This window comes from Notothenia rossii, assembly GCF_949606895.1.
Source record: "Notothenia rossii genome assembly, chromosome: 8".
NCBI classification, from domain to species: Eukaryota; Metazoa; Chordata; class Actinopteri; order Perciformes; family Nototheniidae; genus Notothenia; species Notothenia rossii.
In genome coordinates this window covers 25,678,046-25,694,466 of record NC_136906.1, presented here as the reverse complement: position 1 = coordinate 25,694,466, position 16,421 = coordinate 25,678,046, and the positions used below count along the sequence as shown (strand labels likewise).

Below are 16,421 nucleotides of genomic sequence, written 5' to 3'. Positions count from 1 at the left end.
ACTGAGGAGATGTAATACATAAAAACAGTTTGTTAGTGAGGGGGTGTACCTGCTCCAAGGAAACCACAACTTTTATCATAGCATCAGACACACTCACGACAGGAAGAGCCTACACATCCGATTACTTCTGAATCTAATAACCGAGGGTTTCACAATAGATTAACTTCTCACTTTGCATCATCATCATTACAGCAATACAAGATAGAGTCAGTGTGTCACAGAAAAAGTTAACATTTGACCAACCCAATGATAGAATAAATAAAGATGCAGCTCCATCTGCTGGAGAAACAGATTCACAAAACACCAGTTTATTTTCCAACATGGGTTTTAATCCTCCATCAATATAGTCATTAAATTACAACATAAGAAAACATGTTCAAGCTAAATAAAATATACTGTACAGTGACCATTTAAAAATAGTATTTATAAGTTAAAGTTTTTAATATGACAGAATCTTTTCAGTTTTTTCAAGGCAAGGCAAGTTTATTTATATAGCACCTTTCAACACAAGGCAATTAAAAGTGCTTTACAAAAAATGAAAGACATTAAGAAAATTAAAATCAGTCATTAAAAAGAAAAGCTAATAAAATATACATTAAAAGAAAAAATACATGTATAAAAGTTACAGTGCAGTTTAAGGTGTGAATAGTTCAATTAAAAGCAGCGACAAAAAGAAAAGTCTTCAGCCTGGATTTAAAAGTAGTCAGAGTTGCAGCGGACCTGCAGGTTTCTGGGAGTTTGTTCCAGATATTTGGAGCATACTAACTGAACTCTGCTTTACCATTCAACCTGCTTTTTAAATGTATATACAACAATGTATCAGTAATAATGCACTCTATTGTAAAAGAGAATATTTATGATAATTAATTTTCATGTTTAGATGAGTAAGTAAAGTTATAAAAGTGGAAAAACATTGAATCAACGTTTTGAACAAGAGCTCAAATGGAAGGCACTATATTTACATCATAAAACTGTACATTATATAAAGTAAGATTGTTGATTCAGTTATCAATGTTTAAATATTCTAAATAAAAAGACATTTCAATCAACAATAATAAATAATTGTTACTCCAAATAGCCCAGAGGATATTTAGACAAAATGACCGGCTATTTCTTTGTATTACTGTATGTTTGTGTCTTCTTTTTTTTTCTTTGTTTCTTTTCTTTTATCTGTTGTCTTTGTGCTTGTTTTATATATCTTTTTAGACTTTTTACAATGCTTTGCAGTTATTTTGAATCTTGTCTAAAACATTGTGAATCGCTCGCATCCCATTTCCTATACTTTACACCTCCGTGTTGTCCCTTTGAGTCTTCTTTTTGTAATTATTTGTCTCTTAGTGGATGTTTTCCATGTTTTCCATTTTCAAGGGCGACTGTGGCTGCGAGGGAGTGTGGTCTTCTTTCTATCAGAAGGTTGTGGGTTAAATCCCAGCCCGTGCAGTCAACATGTCGATGTATCCTTGGGCAAGATACTTAACCCTGAGTTGCTCCCGATGCCATGGCCAACGGTGTGTGAATGTGTATGCATTTTAGTTCCTAGAGTAACATACACTGCTCTGTATGAATGGGTGTGAATGGGTGAACGACATGTAGCATGTAAAGCGCTTTGAGGGGTCGTAAAGACTGGATAAAGCGCTATATAAGTACAGTCCATTTACCATTTATCTATTTTTAGGTAATCTTTCATCTTATCCTGGTTGTATTCCATGTTTTTTCTTCGTTCTCTTCACTTTGTTATGGTTTTGGACATATTTTATAGATTATTTTGCAATAGAAGTTCACGGTCACTTGATGAAGAGTTTTGGTCATAGGGGCCATGGACCTGCACCCAGTAGGCCTGTTCAGTTTTACTTTTAGGACACTATCAAGCCTTCCTTTGATCACTTCTCTGGTAGCAGATGTTTGTCAGTAGGACTAGCATTCCCTGAAGTCTGTGCAGTAGTGCATGCAGTTTGCAGAAGTAAGGTCAAGACTCAAAATTACAAGCCAAAAATAGTTAACCAACATTTTACACTTCAACAAATGTTACTTCCCAATTTGAACCTTTCTGAGAAACGCTTTGCTATTCACGTTTGGCAACTTCACAGGGCGATTCATCGATACAAATGTATTCACACATCATGCAAGATTAAAATACTTTTCCTCCAATGCCTTGTGTTTCAGTCCTATCAGGAAGTGTTGCCTGTGACCTTCCTCTTTCGCAGAGAAACCAGGTCATAAAACGGATCTTTGGTGATGCATGTCCTGAAAGAGAAGTTTTGAATTCAGTTTTAAACTGAGATCATCAAGAGTAGAAGTAGATTTTTCTCATTGCCTTTATGTCAACAAAGTGACCATGTTCTCTGTACTGCAGGCATTGTCACTTCTACAGTAGCTTGGGCAACTGCTAGTATTGATTATTAATGAATATATTAAATCTATATAAAGAAAGAAAATAGATCAAAAAACAACTATTTACAGCTCTCAAGGTATAATCTTTAAATTGTTTGACTTACAAAGGAATCGGCAATTGTTACTGGTAGACAGGTTTTTCCGGTATTTTCTATACATTTTTTCTTGATAATTTCCTTATAGATTCTGACATTTTTTAAATATTTATAGACATTTGACATGTTTCCTGTGAGTTCTCATAACGTAGACAGTTCTTACCTGATCGCATCCATCCAGGCGTCCCGCTCTTCGGATCCGGCGGCCCTCAGCTTATAGGACTGATGTTTGCCCTGCACCACTCTTCCTTTGTTCTCCGTCTTGCAGGCCTTGATCTTTTGTCCTTTAGGGTTATATAACTCCAGACAATACTGTTCAAACACAGACAAAGACACACATGCTGTACTGTTACTTTGTGCCTATGCTTTCTGTTTGTTCTATGAGCTTTCTGATAGGCTGTTGACTCGCTGTTTCAACACTTGTGTTAAATATATTTATTTCGAAATAAACTGTGTCATTCATTAAGTTACAGATTGTGTTTTAATTGTTTATTCAAAAGGGACAGAGCACACTTCTAAACATCAGTTTAAAAATACATGAGTGGAAAAACACATTTTGCAATGTGGCAAGAGGAAGATATTCTTCTAGAATCACTTAATTACAGATAACCACTGCCATGAAATCCTCATCACTGCTAAACATTCCAGCTTCTTGAAATAAACATTTAAGATTTGTTACATCCTAGCTTGTACACATTATCTAAGGAGAAAACCTAGAGGAGAGGATTGTGTAACTAAACATTTGGGGAATCTCCTTGAATTTATCTCCAGTTATGGGAGGGTTATTTTTTATTTTTTAATATTTCCATTCTTCTAGATTTTCATTCTGATAATGAATGTTTGTCATTTTAGAAATGTTATTATTTAGTTGCCTTTAAATAAAATGCTTTCCCAGTATTTAAAAACCCAAATACCTGTTTGTTGTTGTCTGGTAGACTCCTTACACACAGGTTCTCCAGAGGAATAATACCTATCGGGTCTTTATCCTGCAGGAAGAGGCGGATATTAAACACAGATTCAACCTTTAAACTCCAAGTAGAATATTTACTTTTGAAGCAAAGGTTTTGTAGCAGCAGAAAGACAGATACTCACTGTGGTGTATTCAAAGTAGTACAAGCAGCTGTCTGTTAAGATAAACCACCTCCTCTTCCAGGTTTTAACTCGCCCACCTTCAACAAAGACAAAATAATTGTAAGAAAACGTTTTCTTTTTGTAATCTTCTCTAAATACAACAGCATATTAAAGCTTTTTGAGTTTTAAGTAAATCAATTATTCTAAGGGTAAATGTTCGGTTTGATCTTTTTTTTATGGTACACATTTATTCTCAATTAATTTGTATCAGAGAATTTAAGCTGCCCTCCTCTGGCTCGGCAATAACAATTAGTTTTTTTACTTACAATGGCCCTAATGCACAGGAGAGTCTAAAAGCCTCCAGCCTTATCTTCTGTGTTACAAAATCATCATCTTCTCACCCATTTTAAGGAGCCAGCCTTCTCTGTCTGGATTAAAAAACGTCAGCGTGAGGTCGTTCCCATCATCCTCAGGGATTTTGAATGGCTCGCTGCGGATGCTTGCATAAAGTTTCTGGAAGAGATGACAATTTCAACATCAGATGTAGAATATTTCAAGTTTTCCAAAGTCTGGTTTCCCTTAAAAAATGTCAATCAAACCAGAGTTTTGGCTAAAGTCTACTGTTGTCTAAAGGCTAAAAAACAACTTGTTCATACAGTATGTTCCACAGCCAAGGAGAAAAAACCTGTACAAAATTATTTTGGCAAGAAATGTGTAAATGTATCCTGCACTAAACTCAATATGAGAATAAGTTATCTTTTTCAAACTTTTATATTTAGTAAGCAAGCTATTCCTCAGATCTTTTAGTAAGCGGTCTCATATCAGAAAGATTTCCTTTAAACCAAACTACACATGGCAAAAAGCCTTTCGTACTTCCTTCCGCACTGTGATGTGATTGGACGGTGTAGTTCACTTGAAACTGCTCACAACAAGTTTTGTTAATTATATTAAGACATTGCTGTTGAGATTTTAACATGTATTTTTAGTCTCTGAGCAGCAAAGGATCAGTGCCATCTAGTTCTGCTATATGACATTTATATGGCATTTTCAATCCAACTCTGAGGTGAACCATCCCTTTTAAACAGAAGTATTGGTAATAGCATCAGACCGTGAGCAGTTCTGTGGGCAGATCCTCTCCGTGGTTGATTCCTCTGTTCATGGAAATGAATCGCTGAAGATTGGGTTTGTCTTTCACGTTGGGGTTGTGGAGACTTGTGTTGAGCATGATGATGGCAAAAGACAGGATGTAGCATGTGTCTGTAACACACATCAACACAAATACACACAACACAGTTAGTTTCCTTCAGCTGTTCATCATCAAATAAAACCCCATTATAAGTAAAAGGTTTGTGTGAGGCAGAGATGAGAAGATAGCAATGCTTGTTGTGATTTGTGAAAAGAAAGAAATATAACAGTGGATAACTTGTCTTCTACAGATATTTATGAAATTAGGGAAACTTTTTAATTGGACTGTCTGAGAAAGTGAGTCAGGCAGCGCCTTTGTTGTTCGTACCCGTGGATTGAAAGACCCCTGGGTTACAGTTGCAGTAGCGAGTTGCAAACGCCTCCATCATTCTGTCAATCTTCTGGGCTTCTCCCGGGAGACGAAAGCTCCAGAGGAACTGTCTGCAAGACGGCAGAGGAGTCAAACAACATGCATACACAATATCAAACACACTGTGAAGAAGGAGGAGAAGTCCCTCATCATCAGAAAACAAGAAAAAAGGTAAAACTGCTGCAACGTTTTTTGCTGACTTTCAAATCAATTCTGCCAGACGAACCTCAGCGCCTGCACCAGATTCAGGTCGGAGAATTCATGCAGGCCCACAAACTCTTTCAGTGTCTGCAGATGCATTTCCTCCCTGTGTGAAATTCAAATATAGTTAACACAATGTTAAGATGCAGTGTAAACCCTTTAATAAAAAAAACATTTAAATGCGGAATGAGTACATTTGGCCGATAATTGGCTGGAGGTGTTCATTGCACTGGTTCTTTTGATTAAAGTAAATAGTACTTATTCAACCACTGCTTTTGATCTAAATGAATGTTTATGCTTCATTTTGTGGCATCAGGATATATTTCAGCCACGGTTTTCCTCCTGAAGTTACATCCTGACCTTTGACGGCACCCGCCTGTCATTCAAAGCAACCAGTGATACGGTTTAATAACTTTAAGCCCGAGTATATCTTAAACAAGTGAGTTTTATAAAAGTGACATCCCGTGCAGTGGTCAACAAAAGGGATATAAGCTATAGACCCCAAAACCATTATTTCAAAAACGTTTATTTCTGCTCTAATTCTGGCCATTTTAACGTGGGGGTCTTTGGAGATCGACATTTTGGAGCCAGCCTAGAGTGGCCGTTCGATTATTTGCAGTTTTGTGCACTTTAGCATAGACTGCGCTAATGACGCAGGAGCACAAAGTACCAATGAACTGGCCAGATGTATGGAGAACCGGGATGACTGGAAGCAACGATGGAGGGCTCGTCTGAGGAAGACCTAGAGAGCGCTGCTTTATTACAACCCATTTCAGTTAGTTACCACCAGGCTCACATTTTGTCTGAGCACTTTACCTGTCTCCCAAGAAGTTGCCAATGGCGGTCTTGTTCAGTCCCTCCTCTTTGTAAAGAAACTCAGCCACTGACTCTGCTCGCCATTCCAGCAATTCATTTTCCACTAGGTAATGGACACCCTGTAAAAACATTAGCACGCAAATCAGTTATGTCCATGTTAACAAAGAGTACCTTATATTTTGATTTAGTACTCAAAATAAAACCCTACTGAACAAGAACACTGAAGTAATGGAAGAAGCTGACATCAATGGTGGTGGAGACAAGTCCCATGATCCTACACTACTTTACGACGCCACTAAACTCCATCCTTTGTTATTGTTTTGATTAAGAGACCCATGGGCAGCAGAATGGTTTTTGCTTATAACAGTCATTCAAAATCACACAATGCTATTGTACTCTCCCTTTTTGACATGATACAAAAAATGCTTTACACCTATTTTATTTACATTTTTGTATTTTAAGTTTTGAACTCTTGGTTGGACAAAACAAGCAGTTTGAAGTCACCACATGGGCCCTGGGAATTTGTAATGGTAATTTTTCACTACTTTTGACATAATTCTATACAGTCCCTGGGGGTCGGGTTTGATACTGCAGTTAAATGAACTCTCCCTGGTTTCTAGGAATTTATGAAAACACAATTATCAGTCAGAAAATGTGGAATATACTTAAATAAATATCAGCAAGTGAACATAAGTTGTATAATGGCCCTTTTTTTAGCTAATAAATGGAACATCATAGCATCATGTGATTCGATGAATAAATGTAGTTTACAATGGAGCATTGAAGTGGATTAGTTTGCTAGATGTTATATTTGAAGGGGGTGGAGAAAGGGCCATTATGTTAATGTTGGTGTAAGTTGACTAAAGGTCACTTGCAGGCATTAACATTTCTTTAGCTAGTTTGAAATGTAGATTGAATATTGGCTGTTCCTATAGAAACTGTAGTTTGTGAACGTCCCTGACAAGCTTTTATGTTGGCCAGAGCTTGTTTATATTCTTATCAGCAGTGCCAACTCTGCAGGTTGATAATCAAGAAAGTTTTCTTCTACTCCTCTGAGTCACTCTTCGTCATTGATCACCGTGAAAAATAAGGCGAAAAACGTTAGCACACCGTTATCTTACTAAATCTCAAAGCATGTTCACATCCAAAACTTCAAATATGACCTTTTCTTCTGAGTGTGCACTCCTGTTGAGTAGCTCTTCATATCTATTGCATTTTCAAAACCCCTTTAACCCCAAGAAGCCTTAAAACTTCTCCTCCTCCCACTTGTACGTGTCCTCAGGCCTGGGCTCATAACGGTCACGTGCCGAGGGACTCAGTTTTTAACCGAGTACGCAGAGAGGAAGCAGCGAAAAAGACGTAGGTCGCTGTGGTGAAGTGGCGCTTCTGCACCACTTCAGGGAACAGGATGTGGTTGTTCTCGCCATCATCCTCTGCATCTGTGCACAGTTTGCGTTTCTGCACAACACACACACACACACACAGACAGACACATACTCTAATCTACATCAGCTCTGTGACAAGTTATATTCACTGTCATCAGACTGTTGACCTTCAGATCCAGGGGAGCTTAAGTCAAAAGTTTGATTTGACCTTCTACCCCTTTACTCACTGTAGCATATTTTTTAAATGTTGAATATAATTATTCGATTGTTATAAAACAGGAAATAAACTCACCTTGTTTGGGTCCATGTTGAATTTCTTTTTCCCACGTAAGAATCTCTTGTTCCTCACAACATTTTTACTGCAATAAAGGAACACATTTCAAATCAATTTTTACATTAGTATATCATACAACATAAATACAATTATTAAATAAAGCAGACATATTATGCTCATTGACAAATTCATACTTTTCACCCTCTGTCTGAAACCAGAGCCCAGCCTGCTCTGATTGGTTAGCTGGCTGTCTCTGTGATGATTGGTCAACAGCTTAGAGATCATCCACCCATTAGCATATCACAACCAATGTGTGGGGGTGCCAGCCAATAGAAGCGAGTTTTACATAGTGATGTCACTATGTCATTGAAGTAAACAAAGGGCTATAATTGAGGCTTGTGGGAGAGAAACTCCCTCTGCAGGGAAAAAGTCATGTTTTTGCAACTGTGTAGTCTGCTTTCTCAATCTGGATACAGCATCACATTTTTGCAGTTTTACTACTGTATATTTATATGAAATACATAAAATCATAAAGACATTTCAAAAACAAAAACATTATATGTTGGCGTGTTGCTGAGGCTCAAAATGTTTAAACAAGAAGTTATTTGGAGTTTTGACTCGACTTGATAATAACTAGACTGATAAATCAACTATTAAAACTATCAACATGTTTATCAATGAATTTTCGGTCATTGAACTATTCACTAAAATAAATTCCTCAGAGCATTATCTGAATTGTTCTTAAAGGTGTATCTCATAATTGTATTTATAGTTTTTGGGTGAGATTAGCAGTCCAGTAGCCTACTGATAACAGTGTTTATCAAGCCAGTAGCACAGTTATAGCAAAATGAAGTGTCATCATACAGATGAAATGCAATTATTACTTTCTGAAATCAGCGTCAAAAGCAATAGGAAGTCAGCCACATGCACATAATCTCTTAAAATGTTCACAAGACTTTGAACATCAGTGACTAACAGAAGTACATATACTCCATGGTTCAAGTGAAAATATAATACATTTGAATATCCACATTTAAGTCATGTGTTGAGAGTGCACAAGAAATAGTTGGCAAGCAAGTAAACAAGTAAAGCTACAACTAAAGTTAAATTGTTGAAATGTAACTAAAAGTAATGATTAACAGCTAAAACAGTAAACCTGAAAGTGGATCGCAAAGTCGCTAAGAGCCCTGGATAAACAATATAAATAGTCATAATAGTTTAAATTAAAATGTTTCGTAGCTAAAACTAGAAATAAACTATAAGTTGAAATAATTATTGCCATCTTTAACTAAAGTTGGCAAACTATCTAAAAACAATGGATGAACAGTAAAAAAAAACTAATTAAGATAAACAGTTGGAATAGTTGGCTAAAAGTAATGTCATTGTCTGAATAAGTAGGTCAATCTAAAGGATAAACAGCTGAAATGGTAATCAAAAGGAATGGATCAATGGTTCAAATAGTTAGCTTGACGTTCTGGATAAACAGTTGACAGAGCTGTGAGGCTGCAATCGAGGAACCACTGATACAGGCTATGTCAAGTAGAAGAAATGCAGTTCTAAAAACATCAGGGTGAAAGGTTTGAGTGGCAGGTTTACAGGTTACACTGCAAGTGCAGCATCTAATTGAAAATATGTTGACTTCTGACTCAAAAAGAAAATTACAAAATGCTGCTTGTATGAAATGTTCAAACTGAGCACTTACTACAAGTGAAGTGGTAGTCTGCCAGTGTCGCTTAAATAAGAGCGAAAGACCGTGCTGACTCATAGAGAAGCTGATCTATATAAAAAAAAAAAGCAAAGAAATACTCACTTCTGCTCCTTCATTAAGGGGTTGTGGATATCTGGCATGACGTGATTGATTTCCAACCTCAGCTTCTGAGACAGGGAGATGAGAATGAGAGCAGTGAAGTAAGCTTAGTACCAAGATGTGTCATTATTACAGATCCCCATAGAATCAATGCTTGATTACTCAGGGCCGGTTGGTCCCCGTCAGTTATAAAAGAGGATCTTTAAATAATATTTCATTGAAACTTGTTGAATGAAATGCCTTTGTGTGCTGAGAGCTTTGTCAAGGCAGCCAGGAGAAGAATAATGAGGGATTTATTGTAAGACCTTGGAGGGATATATTTACCACATTACCTGAATGTCATCCAGCATTTGAAATGTGTGAATCCCATAGGTGTCACCATCCCTCCTCTCTCCTGGGGCTAGTCTTGGTGGACCTGTGGAAAAAGTATATTTGGGAAGGCAATCAGTAGACATTCAGCAGCACTGTGCACTTTCTTGACAACCTAGCTCACGCCTACGCTCCCTCTCTCACAGACTAGCATACATCCAAACGTCCTCCTAGTTAGTGGACAGTAAGTAGGGAATGAGGTCTAAAAACATCCCTTTCCTCTTTACAATGAATAAGGTTAATTTTGAGTGCACTATGGCCTTTAAAGGACAAATCATGTTATTTTGTGCGAATGTGTTAATGGGGGGATGATTTGAAACCGATTAAAAAGCAAGTTAAAGGCACAATATGTAATGTTCTACCACAAGGAGACTCTCAATGAACAATTACAAAGAGTTGGTTGGTGTCGTGTAGTAGCATGGGATTGGGATAATGGGAGGGTTTCTCTTCACCACCACAGTTTCTCAGAGTTAGGATTCTTTCATTTTCATCATTCAGGAAGTTTTTGGGTGCCCATTAAAACCAGTAAAAAAACACAAATATATAGCCATTTTAGTTAAAAATCAGCGATTCTTCAATGCTGGCCAGTGGAGAATAGACTTAAAGGAGGGGTAGGTAATTTTGGAGAAACCAACTCGAGTACGCTAGAATTTGAAAATACACAACCGGAAGAAATCTGCCACTTCCTTACAGAGCCCCTCCTCCAACACACACGAACGCACACATGACCAATGAGGGCACGAGTTTTAGCCGGGCCAGCTAAAATGATTGGTCGTGCTTTTTACAGTACTACGGCTTCCACAGATGACATGTTTTTATGATTTTTTTGTCTAAGCACTTAAGATATTCATTGCTATCGGGATGTTAAGAGCATTCCATGGAATATAACAAAAAGTGTATCTCGAGCAGGTTTCTCAAACATACATACCCCACCTTTAAGTGCTTTGACCAAAAAGGTACTGATGTAAGCTCAGCTTGTTCCTCTGACAATTCTAGATCCAGATGTTCTGGAGCTTTCTACCGGATGCCAAATTATCCGCAGAGGTTTCCTACTCTCCCAAAACTGGCCCCATGATAACAACACAATTTAATGTTTAAAATAAGTGTTTCTCCTACAATGTTCCGCTAAAATTGAACTTATTGGAAACGTTTAGGGTTAAGTACACAACTGAAAAAGATAGATAACATAGATCTATTTGAGATTTGAATACCCAAAAGTTACAAATTATATCTTACATTAATAAGGCTGATTTTGGGTTAATTAAAGCACACTTTATTTGAATTTGTGTGGGTTAGTCCCCAATTTTGTGGCGTAAAAATAAAGTAACATGTAAAAAGCTAGATAAGTTTGAATTTGGTCTCAAATGATAAAGAATACAACTGAATTGTCAAGTATCTGTTGTAGAAAATTAAAAATTATTTCCACATATAGAGCCAAACATACAAGATAAGTCAACATTACTGAATAGATTGTTACCCACAAAATCTATTAGCAGCATTTGAAGTGAATTCTACTAACCTCCCAAATCCCACAAAAGCCTTGATATTGTTTTTTGAACAGTAGCTTTTCCTCCTTATATTGATTAAAATTAAAATGATAGCGTACCTTTTCCCCAGAGGAAGCTGTCTTTTCTCCGTACAGCCATGTTTTTGATGCAATGTGACTGATGGCTGTACAGGAAACAAAACTGTGAGTGTGAGACCGAAAAAAACTCAGTGCTGCTATTTTGTGACACTGTGGCGCCTCTCAGTTCACTCAGCAGCCTCTTACTTCATAGTGACGTGCACAGCGAAATGTTGATGTGGACTCTCTTTATGTGTGTGACATTTCTTTAATAAACGTAGATGTAATTCATGTTACAACTGCGCAACATCGCTATTGCACATGTCTTATTACAAATAAAAAAAAGCAACTACACCTACTGTACTACTATTACTACAAACCTCATTAAGAACCATACAATTTAAAGGACAAAATATGACAAACATACACAAAAGGGGAATGGCCTATAAGAGGAGCCACACTTTATCTTTGAATATACCAAAACATTTTTCATTTGCATTTAAAGACTTGGGTGTCAAACATGTTCACTTCTGCAAGAAGGAAACAGCCAGTGCGGTTACCTCCAGTTTAAATATGAGGCCCCCTCTTGTGGGGCTTAACACCTCAGAGAATATAAAATACAGAAGGATGTATTTCTGAACAGGGGCAGTGGCTTTGACCTCCAAAATGTTCCACAAAAAGACACATACCACTCCTAATAACCACAAATAAACATATAACGACAAATAGAGAAATTAAATCATAAAAAGGTGCAAAATCGCCAAAGAGATACTAAATGATGGCTTTTGACTACCAGTGGTGAACCGTCAGGGCCTTCAAGGTATTCAGAGAATACTGGAACACTCAGATAAAACAAACAAAAAATCGATTTAATTATATAAATAAAATGTAATAAAATGTATATAAAAATATATAAAATGAATAAATGAGAATGGTATCTGTGTTGTTGATCTGTAATATTACAGTGTTACGTTGATTTGTTTGTCCTTCTCGGACCATGCACTACGCATTTCAGTGGTTTTGTGTTAGAAAAGAAAGCATCCAATCAGATCTGTTTCTGGGTCTCTGGGTAGAATATCCTTCAACCAAGGTATTCTTGATAGAATGCCCTGGCCGTTGCACTGAATGAGAGCGTACATTTGGACTGATAGTTTGATCAACCAATCATATATTGATTTGTAGCCAATGGGCGTATTCTTTCGGAGTTTCCTTCGGTTCCAGGGTACTCTAGAACGGTGGTTCCCAACCTTTTTTCCCAAGAGACCCCCCCAAATGACTCCTGTTGGAAGTTGCGCCCCACCCCCACACACACACACACAAGTGGGGGGGGGGCGCAACAGCGGTAATTAAAGTTTCAAAGTCTCAAAAATGTTACAACTACTGTCACTAACTGGATGAATGTGAAGTATTTTGTTAAAGGAGGATGAAAGCGTAATTAAGGAGCACTATTGGAGTGACTTTGATGGTTATTGGACTCAAGATTCATTCATTTGGATTCCCGCTGTATGAATAAATGAAAGGACGACGCAAGTGGAAACAATTCACAAAGGGATTCAACTGTTTAAAACACATGCTCAAAGTAAACCGGATTTTGCCGATGTGTTATAATATAAATAATCTACAAAATGGAGGAGACCGATCTGATCGGAGCAACTGTGACAAATAATCCAACTGAAACCGGCATGGACAATGACTATTTTTTAGAAATGCGCTTATCCAGACAAGCCTGGTTTGGACGGTTTATGGGCAGAAGAAACATTTCTATTAAAGAAAGAATGATACATTGCTGGCTTTTTTTATGCCTTTAATAGCTACTAACTTGAATTTTTATTCAAATTAATTAATCAATTATTTTTTATATTTTATTGTAATGTAGAGAAAAGGCTTTTAGTGACAATCATGTATTGCGTTACAATTATATACAACAACAAAAAAAAGTAAAAAATAAAAAAAAAGTCTAAATATGATATTTGGCCTTAAATCATCTGAGGCCTGGCGACCCCCCTGCGATCTTTGGCCCCCCCCCCCCCAGGTTGGGAACCACTGCTCTAGAAGGCCCGCTATAGTTAACTGGCTCGAGACAGAGGATCTAGAATGCGACGAAGCAATTCATGCCGTTTTATTGTTTTTAATGTTGAAATGACAAGTGCAACAGGTGAAGATGAAGTTGTTGCGGAATTGTTGTGAGTACCCTTTTCAAGACGACAATTCAGTGAAAAGACGGACATTATAATGCCACGGAGGGGGGGGGGGGAGGGGCGGCGGCGGGGGGTGTGTGTGTCTACAGAAGGTCCAGTTGTGATAGACACGGTTCGCCACTGTTGACTACACTAAATGCATAACTTAAAGGTGTCCTATCATGCAAAATGCACTTTTTGATGTCTTTTATATATATATCTGTGTCCCCGGTGTGAACCCACAAAGTGTCAGAAAATAAAACCCTCTCTTTTCCTCCGTACCCACATCTTTAAAACGGGGGTACAATGGAGCTGATCCAGATTTGCGTCTGATATGACGTAATATTGAAAATGTGGGCTGGCTTTAAACCCCTTTCAGAAACGTCCTATCAGAAACAATGCACAACGTGTTTTGGACGTAATCAGGGGCGCCGCCAGGGATTTTGGGCCCCATGAAAATATATTACATTGGGCCCCACCACCAGGCCCAGGCCACGCCAACCAAGCACAATGCTGTAACCACACCTCCAGAACCCAACCGACTAATGCATGCTTTAAATAAATCTACCTGTACAGGCTTGCATCTATCTTGTAGTCCAATACTAACTGCACAATATTTACTGAGCGGTGAAAATATAACACTGTGCAGACTGCAAATTCTACTGTAACATTCTGCTGCAGTAGAATTCACTATTTGATATAACACTAACATTCCTGACAATAGACCTCAATAGTCATCTTTTATGGTGTACAGTACATGCCTTTTTAATAACATTTTTGAATAAAACATTCAAAAATCAAAATAAATATAACTTAAAAATACATGACCTCTTAAATTAAAATAAAGTGAACATTAACACCAATATTATCATTTATAAAATGCTATGACAAAAAAAAAACATAAGCAGAAGATTTTTTAATTAAATATACATACCAAATACCATACCACTACAAAATAAGAGGGTATTAAAGTGTAAATGGAGAACAAAACGGAAATGGAAATGAAAAGGCCTGATGGTGGTGTTAAATCAGAGCCTATTACCTGTTCTCAGTCTTTTTCTCATCATGCATCTTGTGTGTAGTGATCCAATGTCGTTACCATAGCCTTGCCCTTTAACAGTTATTATGAGCCCTGCTCAGCCTCACCAAGAGCCCAGCGCCTAGCTTTCTTACAGGCAAAGTCACTGATCAAGTCCTTGAAGTCCAGCTTTCTAGCCAACTGGCTTTCAATGGACAGCATGGCAAGACTGCAAAGCCTTATGGGGGGACAGGGCTGCGGAGCCTAAAGATGGATCTGTTGGTCCTGGCACCAGGGGGAGGGATTTAGTATGAATAGAATCGTCCTAACTTTTCACCCCCTTACGGTGCCCCTAAATATGGTCTTTGTTTACATTAGCAAGCATCGCTAGTACTCAGAGCTAACCTGTATTGGAGAGCGTAGCCTGTGTAAAAAAGGAGGAAATTAAAAAAGATACTCACCTTGTGGTAAACCCGCAAGAAAAGAAGCATTTGAGCTTCATACTGTTTCAGAAATAATCCTTGAAGTGGTTTGGAACATGATATGGCGTTTAATCATAGCAGCATTTAGCTGTATCTGAGCAGAGCAGACAGCTCGTCACAGAACTCACAGTGTGCCTGTTGCTCAAAAGGGGGCGGGGCCAGCAGAGAATCAGCCAAAACAGGGCTGAAATAGAGGGGTATGAAGCATGTCTAAAATGCATGATCTGTTTGGTATTTTGAGCAAAACACATCATAGACACGTTTTTTATATATTTTGATATATCTGATACCCTTAATATATGCCTAAAAATAACATGATGGAAGATATTGAAGCTACTTGTATTATACTTAGTACAAAATATAATGCACAAAATATAAATCAAAAATATAAATCTACTAATAACTGGTTATATTGTATATCATTATAAATGATTATATCTGGCAGCATGAAACTGGAAAAAAATATACAAATTGGCTTCATTTCGTAATGACTAACTTTTTGTCAGAAATAATAAAATATTACTTAACTGGATTTTATACAATGCAAGTATCAAACATGTGCGTGGGGGGTTAGTCCTAATAGTCAGATATTATTTTAAACATAATGAGTCAAGATCAGTGTATTTTAAGCAAGATGTGAGTAAGTTGTGTGACTCTATCATGCTAACTTTCCAGTTGTAACATGGTTCCCTTTCTGTTAGGATGAAGAGAGTGAATGTAGCTTTGTTTTTTTAAGTCTGACGTAAGAGTTTGAAGCATTTGAATTGGAAAAGTTCAAAGTTAAAGCAACCTTAATTGCCCCCAAAGTGGGAGTAGTAACATACTAACCCAGGGGTCGGCAACCCGCAGCTCTCGAGCCGCATGCGGCTCTTTAAGCCCTCTACTCTGGCTCCCTTGAGCTTAGACAAAAAATAAGAAGGAAATAAAATACAAATATTTCTAGGACTATTTATATGTTGTTGCACGGTTGACCTTTTTTTGTATCTTGTATTTTGAGGTGATACTGTGAAGGTTTCTCAATTCTCTAATTTCCCCTCCTCGACTCCTCGGTCCTCCGGTAGTGACCCGGAAATGGATTTCAGCGCGCCATGTTGAAGGATATCTCATTTCTCTAAATGCACTTCGAGGATCGAGCGTCGAGGAGGCTCTTTGGAGGAGCTATAACCGATACACTGATGGGTCCTCCACGGCTCCTCCGCAGATGTATTTCCGGCAA

The 16,421-nt window shown here is 37.7% G+C and overlaps 1 protein-coding gene across 4 annotated transcripts; it reads right to left on the bottom strand.

Annotated features, from left to right (window-relative positions):
• Positions 1 to 292: 292 nt before the first annotated feature.
• Positions 293 to 15,286, bottom strand: cyth4a (cytohesin 4a). Of its 4 annotated transcripts, none has more exons than XM_079646549.1 (13): positions 15,185 to 15,286; positions 9,928 to 10,010; positions 9,599 to 9,660; positions 7,807 to 7,873; positions 6,130 to 6,248; positions 5,339 to 5,419; positions 5,071 to 5,183; positions 4,666 to 4,814; positions 3,959 to 4,070; positions 3,579 to 3,655; positions 3,401 to 3,472; positions 2,650 to 2,798; positions 293 to 2,244 (listed from the first exon to the last, which is right to left on the bottom strand). In XM_079646549.1, the coding sequence occupies exons 2-13, from the start codon at positions 9,943 to 9,945 to the stop codon at positions 2,169 to 2,171; spliced, it is 1,095 nt and encodes a 364-aa protein (XP_079502675.1). In that variant the 5' UTR covers positions 9,946 to 10,010; positions 15,185 to 15,286; the 3' UTR covers positions 293 to 2,168. The 4 variants fall into 4 exon arrangements, with proteins under 4 accessions (XP_079502675.1, XP_079502674.1, XP_079502673.1 ...); XM_079646548.1 differs by having other exon boundaries at positions 9,599 to 9,663; positions 15,185 to 15,285; XM_079646547.1 differs by lacking the exon at positions 15,185 to 15,286 and adding an exon at positions 11,571 to 11,911.
• Positions 15,287 to 16,421: the final 1,135 nt, after the last annotated feature.

Bases quoted from the DNA above. Each gene is read 5' to 3' on its own strand.
- cyth4a (XM_079646546.1), bottom strand. From the start codon at position 11,610: ATGGCTGTACGGAGAAAAGACAGCTTCCTCTGGGGAAAAG. The intron at 9,664-9,927 runs GTAATGTGGTAA...TCCCTGTCTCAG, and splicing joins AAATGCTGGATGACATTCAG to AAGCTGAGGTTGGAAATCAA. The intron at 5,420-6,129 runs GTAAAGTGCTCA...AATTTCACACAG, and splicing joins GGCAACTTCTTGGGAGACAG to GGAGGAAATGCATCTGCAGA.